We start from the raw sequence: 11,002 nt of genomic DNA on the forward strand, positions 1-11,002 counted from the left end.
AGATTCATTCCAAATCTGTGGTTCTATGACTCTATGAATAGCGATGTGTTAGTCGCTCAGTAGTGTCTGACTCTTTGCAACCCCATGGAATGTAGCCTGCCAGGCTCCTCCATCCATGGAATTTTCCAGGCAAGAGTACTGGAGTGGGTCTCCATTTCCTTCTCCAGGGAATCTTCCCAGCCCAGGGATCTAACCTGGGTCTTCCGCATTGCAGGCAGACGCTTTACCATCTGGGCCACCAGGGGAGCCCATTTGGAACCAGGTGAGTGAAACAATAACGATGTTCTTCATCACCCTTGCTGGTCTCAAGTAACAGAAAGAGTCCAGCTGATAGGGTGACTGGGCAACTCAATCGTTTTAACATAGATTCTGATGAAATCTCCCACATCCATTACCACAAAGGACCTCATCTCCATTCACCTAGTTGGAAAGCTCAAACCTCACCCAGGAGGTCTAATGTGTGCATATGGGAGAGTGTGAGTATGTCAAGTACAAAGAAAAAAACTATTTCTTAGCTAACCCTGTGCCTTTTAAAAACTTTAGCCTGGCTAATATGTATGCATTTTCTCAACTGTTAATAATGTTGCCTAGAAAATATTTTAAACTGATTAAATACCTTTTCCTAGCTCCATCCTGTCCACCCTCTTTCCAGAGGGTGAAGGTGCTTATGATTTTGTTTTTTCACGTACTCCTTAGGTGACTTTCAGTGAATTATTTAGACTTTCTGAGTCTCCATTTTTACTTCTCTGAAAACTTGATAATAATATTTATATGGATTTTAAAGCATGAAATTTAAACTTTAGAAATATGTGAACATTTTGAGAATAAAGCATGGAATAAATTAGATACACCACAAATATTAATTTCATTTCTTTCTAATAAGCCCAAGAAATATGCTTTAAAATGGGCAATAGTATCCAATTATTGGCCTCACAGAACTAATTTTATAGAAAAAGGTATATGGACAATATCAGCTTCACAATAAGCTAAATTCAACTTAATGCACTTGAACTCTGTTACAGACAACACATTATTGCTCAAAAGAAAAATCCTTGGCATATATAGCTGGAATTTTTCAAGCAAAATTGCAGGTTATAGAAGTTGACACACTTAAAATTAATGCTTAGAATTGTTTTAGCTATCTTCTTACAATGAGACATTTAATGTATATGACTGATCAATTTACCCTTTTTTTTTTCTTGAGTTCTTCTAAGTTTATGCATGTCCTCTCTTGTAAAACTGTATTTGTTGTTGTTTTTTAGTGGCTCAGTCCTGTCTGACTCCATGGACAGACCCAAGCCCACCAAGAGCTCCCCAGTCCATGGAATTTCCGAGTCAAGAATACTGGAGTGGTTGCCATTTCTTTCTCCAGGGGATCTTTCTGACCCTGGGATCAACCCGCATTTCCTGCATTGCAGACAGATTCTTTACCGCTAAACTACTGGTGAAGACCAGTGTAAAACAAAGGTCTTTCTAAAATTTTCTTAAAACATTATGCTACGACTTACCTTACAATTGTATTAGTTAACTTCGAAGAAGATTGTTTTGTTTTTAAACTGTTCTCTGACAAAAATGAGGCATTTACACTAATGTTATCATGGAGATTAAATTAATTTTCAAAAGTCTCATAGCTAAAAAGTCACATATTTATCTTAAAAGGGAAAATCTTAGAATGTGGCAACTTAAAGTATCTGATTCTAAGAATTCCTATAAACATGAGAAAATGAAAAATTTGGATGGAAAAAATCATAAAAAAGCTACAAAGCTGATACAATCACAAAATGAAATAGACAAGGAATTGAGTAGATCCTCATTTTCTAGAAGCCTGCATCAGGAAATGATAAGGAAACATATGTCAAACCAGGCCTTTGGGAGAATGCAACTTAGCATAACTTTCAGTTTTGAAAAAAAAATATTGCTAGCATGCAATGACAGTGAAAAATGATTACTTTGTGATATTTTTAGTATACATTTATTTTTTTCATGTTCTTTTATGTTTTTTTGGCAATAAGCTATAGAATACTATTCCCAAGTAAGGTTTTGGATGAATTCCTAAATTAAATCCACAAAATAAGAAACAGGCAGAATATTACTGATTGGTTCCAGACCTGAAGAGCATAAAATGAGTCTGCTTAACATAAGCAAACTGGAAATGTTGATACTTATCACTTGTATCAAAGTATAAATGAAGCATTTTAATATTTTAGAAACTAATGTAAGTTTCTCTTTTGGCCAAAAATTAAGTTGGTCCAAGTAAGTATACATTTCAAGAGTAATGAGCAAAACGGATTAAATTCTCCTGAGTCTGCTCATTTACATTTTCCTGAAATGGTTTATTCAGTTGATGATTTACGTGACCTTTAGAGGAACATGATAGTTGGCTGAGAGAACTGCATTTAATTGTTGTCACAGCTATAGAAATAAAGGGCTTTGTAAGAGAAACATTCTCACTGTAGATGCCTCATTTGCAGCAGGACTCCATTTGGGGTTAAAAGCTAGGTTATTTGGGCTGGTTTAGAACGTATCTCTCTCTTACTCCATAGGGAGTGAGCTGGGCTGTCCTTGCTCACCAAGTCCACCTGCACCTCGTTAGAGAGTGTTTGCATGCCACACCACAAGATCCCCACAATGACATAACTCCATTCAGAGACTGGCGTGACTGGGCTGGGTTTCCCCCCCCACTCAGCTCTTGTATCACTAAGAATCTGGCAGCCAGTTCCGTCTGACAGAGTTTACAGCATATATTGGTGGATTCTTGTCCATAGTGCATCTGCTTTAAGAATTAACGAAAGCAGAGTCGAGACAGCAAGGTAAGTGCTGTTTTAACTATAGCACTGGGGATGCTGACGGTTTGGGACAGTGTTTATTGTAATAAGAACAGAAAAAAATTCCAGAGCAACTTTGCCAATTGCTATTCAACAGCAAATCCAGTTTTGAGCATTTACTTTCACATCTTGCATAATATATTTTCCATGATTTATGAATTTGAGATACATTTTATAAAGTCTATAATGCCTTACTTAGCAAAAGATGTTATAAAAAGTTTCAAGATTTCACTAGAAAGTAGACACAGTGAAACAGTATGGCATTTAAAATGTTTGCTATTTTATGCTAAGTAGTTCTGTATGTTAGTTTTGTTAGAACTTAATTTGGAACAAAGAAAGCCATTTCAATCAATATTCAAAATATTTTGCAACTGGTATGTCGTTATAATTTGTTATGATTTGCTGTGAACAGTTTATGCTGTCATAAAACCTGAACAAAAGGATTACTTAATTCTATTTTGTTAATTTTAAAGATTTGGGTTGTGGATGTATGTCTTAAGAAACAGGAACATGTTTTAAAGAAATTCTGGGAAACATGATTTACTCTTTGGAAAAACGCCTTTTCTTCATAGCCACAGGTATTTGAAAAAACTAGGGGAAAGTAAAGTGTGTTTTTGCTTCATAATGGAGTCATTATATGGTTACAAACTCTCTTTGAATTCAAAGCCCTTGTTTTGACTCTGCCAAAAAATATGGAAGCATTTTTCATTGCTATTCAATACTCACATTATAGTTCCCATGTCTGTTTTAGTGTATACTGAATTAAAATAAGGTGGACTTATTAATAAAGGAAGACAAACCTTTACAGCATTAATATACTGTAATTTATAAAGAATCCTACAATTACATTAGCACTATGTAATTGTTCTCATGGCCAAGTCCTGTCAACTAAATTTAATGACTCCATCACAATCTTAGGGAATAATTTACTAAGAGTCTGGCTACATGTTACATTATGTCTGTTATGAGAGTGATCCTAACAATCTTTTTGAGTGTTTCATCTGCTAAAATTAAGTATTTTATAATTCCAAGTTAAAGCAAAGATGTTTAAAATTCCTGATAGCAGAAAATCCTGCTTGTCCTAAACTGCCTAGATCCAAAAGCTTGTACCTTGTTTCTCACAGGAAGAGATTTTATTTTATGGGATCCATTGGAATGTGGATGTTGCTTCACAGTAACAGTTTCCCTCCCAGCGTGACCTATTGCTCAGCTATAACTCTTCATGCTACAAAAGCCCAACTCTTATATCCTATTTCCCTTTACCTACATTGCTGACCCTTTGCTTCCCAAGCAATTGAAATGTGCTTCACTGATCCTTAGCAACAGGTACATGTGAAGATCACTGATACAAATTGTTTTCAATGTATATTCCCAAATTGATCCTTTCCTACATGGCTCTTAATGCTCACTGTTTAATGCAGACCTTCCTCAGTTCCCACTCTTTCCCATCTTCATTCAGTGCGAGTGCTAAAACCCAGATAAACAAACCCTACCTTCTCAAATTTTAACATGAAGAAGGTAGACAAATTGTGAGTGACTGAGAGAAAGAAAAGCTTTCAATCAAAACTTTGAAAAGAATATCATTCTCTACCAGTTAGATCTCTTTCTAGGTTTAAAGCTGTTTAGAGTTCGTGACATTTTCTTGATTAACGAACAATAATTTTACTAAAACTAATGTACTAAATACTAATTTTCAAAGAGTTTTGTAATGTGCTTAAAAGTATAGAATGTTAAACAAAGGTTGACATAATATGCACACACCCCCACTTAAGAAGTCTGTTTCCTTTCTTCAGAGTCAACAATAAAGATAGTTCTAAAAGAATTTTCCACCCTCCCCAGCACTCTACCACTACCACCACCATCACCGCCCCCCAACCACCCCCAGCAGACACACATAAGAACAATGTTGTTCCAGACAAAATCACAGATTGCCCATGTTCTCAGGAAGGATCTTTTTAATGAGGTATTTTAATGATGTTGAATGGTGGGGTAGAGGGTCCAGTTTACAACTGTCTTCTTGCTTTTGTTTCTTCTGGTTTTGAAGGTATTCTGAAGCTGCGTTCTCACATGGTGGTTAACGGGCACCTCCCAGAAACCTCTTGCAGGAATCCATGTAATTCAGGAAAGGACCTGGAGAGAGGTTGACTGGAACAATTAGGCCTAGCTCGCCCAGAAGGGGGCGCCAGTGTATGCAATCTGTCCCACACATTGTAAACTTACATCTTTATCCTAATTCTTAAAAGCAAATGAAACAGACATCATTAGTGCAGTAAAAAAGCTCTCTCAAATAATAAAATTTGCATTTGCAAATGCATTTTCTTTCTTCTTAGTATACTTTTCCTGAAAGAATACTATTTTATAATACATATTTTCACTTTATTTAGGATTCAAAGCAATTGCCAAAATGAATCTAGGTGTGTTTCCTCTCCTCTTGGCATTAATTGGCGGTGCCAGCAGCACCTATCTTGATTACTATGATTATTACGATTTCCCCCAATCAATATATGGGAGGTCATCACCAAACTGTGCACCAGAATGTAACTGCCCTGAAAGCTATCCATCAGCCATGTACTGCGATGAGCTGAAACTGAAGAGTGTGCCAATGGTGCCTCCTGGAATCAAGTACCTTTACCTTAGGAATAACCAGATTGACCATATTGATGACAAGGCCTTTGAAAACGTAACTGATCTGCAGTGGCTCATTCTCGACCACAACCTTCTAGAAAATTCCAAGATAAAAGGAAAAGTGTTCTCTAAACTGAAGCAGTTGAAGAAGCTGCACATAAATTACAACAATCTGACAGAATCTGTGGGCCCACTTCCCAAATCTTTGGTGGACCTGCAGCTCACTAACAACAAGATCTCTAAGCTTGGCTCCTTTGATGGACTGGTTAACCTGACCTTCATCCACCTTCAGCACAATCAGCTGAAAGAGGATGCCGTTTCAGCTGCTTTGAAAGGTCTGAAGTCACTCGAATACCTTGACTTGAGCTTCAATCAGATGACCAAACTACCTTCTGGTCTCCCAGTAACTCTTCTAACTCTTTACTTAGACAACAACAAGATTAGCAACATCCCTGACGAGTATTTCAAGCGTTTCAGTGCATTGCAGTATCTGCGTTTGTCTCATAATGAACTGGCTGATAGTGGAGTTCCTGGAAATTCTTTTAATGTATCATCTTTGTTGGAGCTGGATCTCTCCTATAATAAGCTGAAAAGCATACCGACAGTCAATGAAAACCTTGAAAACTATTACCTGGAGGTCAATGAACTTGAAAGTAAGTAGAAAACTGTGCCTATGATTGATTGATACTTCCTCAAGGTTTTACATGCCTAAGTTGTGTGACGCAAATATTAAATTGGCTCCAGTTAAAAAAAAAAAAACAAAACTAAAAATGCCAACAGAATATTTCTCTAGAATATAGAATTCTAGCTTAGCTGTTTATCCAGTATCTGGCTTTTCTTTGGAGTGTCCAGATAAGAAATCATTAAGGTCATATAGAATTTAAACACTTGTTTCTTCAAATTTAATATTCTGGGCTAATTAATTCTGCTGTGTTAACTCTTGATTTTCATCTGTTAGTATTTGCCTCCTTCATGACTTCAATTGGTGTCTACATTTGTTTCTTGACAATATGTAGCTAAGGGGGAAACCAAGTCCAGAGGAAACGCAGTCATCAGAGACTTTAGCATCTCTCTCCTGCTTGTCCCCAGAGCAGCCTGCATACACTCATAGTCTCCTCTGACATCTTTACTTGGGACTCAACATGTTACTCTACTTTCATGACCATCATCTATCTCTGTTTTCCCTGGTATGGTTGGTGTGAGTAGTCTTCACAGTGTTCTTATGAGGACTGTGAGAAATTTTAAGGAGGACTATAATAAGCGTTTGGAATATAGTTTACTGGAATTACAGAGCCCCTTTTTCTTACAATGCTTCACCTCATTTGATTTTCCCATCATTTCTCCTTCCTTTCTCTTACTTCTGTAGTTTATTTTTCATTTATCTGCTGGGTACGAGTTTGACCTGATCCACTTGGGCTGTTTATGCAGTCTCCTGATCTCCTGGCACATTTTTCAATTTAAGCTATAAAGATTTGGATTGTAAACTGACTATTCACCAATATTCACCTTATTTTTTAATGGAAGTTGGCAGAAGAAAAAACCTGTAATTCACAGATGAAGTTTTTAAAATGAAAACTCAGGTGGGAAACACTGATTCACACAGTAAATAATTCTTTGTGCAAAATAATCTATTGAAATTGAACATGTGTATATTATAAAACTTGGTCCCCTTGTCATACTGGCTAAGGATATTGACACTCCTATCAGAAAAAATTGCATTGTGCCTTATTAATATGCTACTTTATAATTCTGCAACAGTTTCATGTAACTCCTAGTAGAGTTGGGGTGTTCTCATGAAGGAAATCATGACTGCCAGCTCTGCAATGCCACGTCTTCTTTCTTGCATCTGGAAAGCTTGCCTGTCATGCAATACAGTCAAGCTATCAGAGCTAAACCCTTAGAGTTGTTTCCAGGGGAAAATTCACTATGTAGCAATATGTGGTCCCACATTATAAACTTTTGTGGTCAGGAAAAAGGATACTCACACAGGCCAAAATGCTAATGGAATTTAAGATGGTTGAGGGCTGAAGAAACCCATTAGATTTGGTGGGTGGAGGTTAGCAGGAGAAAGACTACCTCCTACTCAGAGACAAGATAGGAGAAAGATATAAATGCAGGGGCATTTGAAGGTGGAAAAATCAGTTTTCATTGTATGAGTTAAAAAGAAAGAGCCAGTGTAGGAGATGGGACAGATGGACCAAGAGAGAAATGCCAGCAGCCTCTCAGTGCCAAGCTGAGACTGAAATTCCAGTGCCCGGCACGTTTAGTCATTTGCAAGTGAGTAGTTACCTTTTCTCCCTCCTTATCTTTGACACTTAGGTATACACATTTCAGGGATTCCTGTCATGTGACTTTGCCTGTGTGTCTTCAACTTAGTTTATCTTGCTGCATAATATTTACACATACCAGTTGCCCACATTGTAAGATAAAGAGAGTTCCTTAATGCTTTTCTTATATTAGGAAATGTACCGTCAAAAACGATTTCTTATTTCTCAAACTTGCAACTTTAAGCATTAGACTAGCCACAGATCCTCCTAGTATAAAGCAATTTAGAAAAGAGGAAAAAAAGAAAGAAAAGGACACCAATAATTATTCAGCACATAGTAATGTGCTAGCACTGTGTGAAGTGCTCTACATACCGTAGCTGATGAAAGCTTCATGCCACACAGTGTGATAGATATGTTATACTTAAAATCTGATAAATGTTTCAGAAGGTAAATGGCAGAGATAGAAAACTAATATAGGCCTAGACCCATGTTTTCTGCATTGTTCCATACTTTCTCAGAGGCAGTGCTGAAAGCAAAATCTCTGGAATTTGACAGATGAGTAATTTAAGACAACATCTTAGAGGGAAAGACTGCAGCGTGTTTGGGGTTCAACTGAAGTCATTGTTAGCTACAGTTGAAAAATGAAGGAAAAATAACAAGATGAAGGACCAGCATAAGGTTCATCTGAAATAGATTTGTGCCACCATAGGCAGTTTCAATGTACGTACACGGGTCATGCTATCTAGTAACCATCTTGGTGTCCATTAAAAACTAAATCAGATGTTCATTTGTGGCAGCTTTTTGACCCCAGAAGAAAAGGACATGGACTGAGATGGTGGATATTCCATGATTTGGTTTTTGCTTTGGAGTTTTGAATCTTTGTCATGAAGTGTGGTTGTTGGAAAACTCTCTAGAGTTCATCTATTTAACCCTTTTTATTTTAAGATGCAAAAACTCAGAATCCTTACTCTGCTGAGACTGTTCATGTAACAGCACCCCATCTTAGATTTCCTCAGGTTCGACTTAATATTTCAAAATAACACTTAGATAACATGATAGGCTCACTGCATGCCTTTCTATAATCCAGTATTTCTAAATCAAGAACTTAAATAATACTAAAAAAGATGTTTCATTAAGAACTTAAGTTCTGTTCCTTCAAAGATTAATTGAATCTTCTGACTTAACCATAGTTTTTCTTTACTAAATATTATTGGGCTTTTGGAAGTCTGAAATGTGCCTTTAATAGTTCTAAATTCAAAGATACATCAAATAAGTGGGAAGAAGTCCTATTGGATATTATTATAGACTTAAAGATTTTCTTTTTTTTTAAATGATGGTTTCAAGCTCATGTACTGAAAGAAATGATTGAAATGTTTCACTCTAATTTTCCAGAGTTTGATGTGAAGAGCTTCTGTAAGATCCTGGGACCCCTATCCTACTCCAAGATCAAACATTTGCGTTTGGATGGCAATCACATCACCCAAACTAGTCTGCCACCTGATATGTATGAATGTCTACGCGTCGCGAATGAGATCACTGTTAATTAATGTCTACTGATTCCAGTTACATTGAGGTGTAGCCTGGAACAGCAGTTTATGGTTATGTTTATTTGTGTGTCAGTTTCTTATAGTATTCATTTTTTGTTGCTGTTTATTACTTTCATAAATTTCTAATTCTAAGGGAAAATGTTTTGTAAACATTTTATTACTTTTTTAAGAGAAGATGAAAGGCAGGCCTATTTCATCAGAAGCACAGACACACACACACACACACACACCTTGACAAAAAACTTAATGCCTTATTTGTAAATTTAGTGGTTTTTTCATCTCTACTGTCAAATGATGTGAAAAGCTTTTCACTGGTTTCATGAACGTCAGTTAAGTTTTATAATTTCTAAATCTTAACAATGTGCCATAAAGCATGGATTACATGCATATGGATGTTTACAGTCCTGAAGCAAATTATCTCAATGCTCAAATGTTCACATTTCAATGTTCAAATTTGTTTAGCTGAAAAATAGATGGTATATTTTGAGACCAATGATTCTGCAAAATACTAGACAAAATTCATGAAACTACATATACTTACAGCAGTATTTTTAGTGTTAAGAATATATATATACTTACCTAATGAAACTTTTCTTTTCTAGAATTATGTTTCACCCTAAGTCATATGTATGTTTCTTTTTGATTATTTGCATGTTATGTTTAACAAGCTAATAGCAAAATAAAACATAGCAAATGGCATCACTGTGTTTGATTTCTTGTGAAATTCATATCTCTCCAGTAAAAATAGATAAAATAATAGATTAGAATTTTAAAAATCTCTAGCCTGAAATATGTTGCTTGTGTTAAATAGAATTTTTCATTAACTAGATTATCTGCTTAGAGCATCCACTTGTAAAGACTCTTTAAATACATCTTACAATATGTACTTGAAAGTGTGCAAATCCCAGGTGTGTCCTATAATCTAACTCAGTTCTGACACCATGTGCCTAAAGATGGGGTCAGATTGTCCAGGCTAAAGGTTCAGTCCTACAGGAATGCCTTCCCTCCACACTCATATGCCAATTAAAAGCCCAAGTTGTTACATGTTCTTCTGAGCAACTGGCTATAAATCAGAGGTTCCCAAGCCCCACTCCTAGACTTGAGGAATATGCTAGAGTGGCTCACAGAACAGGAAAGCTCTTTACTCACTAGATTATTCATTTACTATAAAATGGTACAATTCAGGAACAGCTAGATAGAAGAGGTGCAAGGCAAGGTATGGGGACAGGGTGCTAAGCTTTCATGCCTTCTCCAAGCACAGGCCGCTCTCCCCAAATTTCCACAGGTTCACCAATCAGAAAGCTGTCCTGATTTTTGTCCTTTTGGGTTTTTACGCAGGCTTCATTTCATAGTCATTGGGCATTGGCAGATGAACTCAGTCTCTAGCACCTCTGCCCTCCCAGGAAGTGAGGGGGAGGGACTGAAAGTTCAGACACTCTCAGGATGTTTTTGGGTCTCTTAGCAACCAGTTCCCCCTCCCCCACTCCTTAGGTTACCTAAGAGCTTTCCAAAATCACTTATTAACATAACAAAAGATAACTTTATTGCTCTTATTCAGGAAATTCCAAAGGCTTTAAGAGTTGTGAGCCAGAAACCCTGGGGTAAGAACCAAATATATACGTAAGAAATATACTTTGGTCATCTGAATGACCAAAGTATATTTCTTGTTAATCACAGTATTACAATATTTAAATCTCACAACTTCCTTGGATATTTGTCATTATTTCCATTCCTGCTG

General features: G+C 36.6%; 1 protein-coding gene across 1 annotated transcript; it reads left to right on the plus strand.

Moving 5' to 3' along the window:
- Positions 1-2,591: 2,591 nt before the first annotated feature.
- On the plus strand, positions 2,592-9,957 carry LUM (lumican). Its single transcript, XM_055566390.1, has 3 exons — positions 2,592-2,810; positions 5,210-6,103; positions 9,110-9,957. The coding sequence occupies exons 2-3, from the start codon at positions 5,230-5,232 to the stop codon at positions 9,262-9,264; spliced, it is 1,029 nt and encodes a 342-aa protein (XP_055422365.1). The 5' UTR covers positions 2,592-2,810; positions 5,210-5,229; the 3' UTR covers positions 9,265-9,957.
- The last annotated feature ends 1,045 nt before the right edge of the window (positions 9,958-11,002 follow it).

The sequence above is a fragment of the Bubalus kerabau genome, chromosome 1, assembly GCF_029407905.1.
Source record: "Bubalus kerabau isolate K-KA32 ecotype Philippines breed swamp buffalo chromosome 1, PCC_UOA_SB_1v2, whole genome shotgun sequence".
NCBI classification, from domain to species: Eukaryota; Metazoa; Chordata; class Mammalia; order Artiodactyla; family Bovidae; genus Bubalus; species Bubalus kerabau.

Excerpts from the sequence above, each read along its gene's own strand:
- LUM (XM_055566390.1), top strand. The coding sequence starts at position 5,230 with ATGAATCTAGGTGTGTTTCCTCTCCTCTTGGCATTAATTGGCGGTGCC. Across the intron at positions 6,104-9,109 it reads GGAGGTCAATGAACTTGAAA|AGTTTGATGTGAAGAGCTTC; the intron begins GTAAGTAGAAAA and ends CTAATTTTCCAG.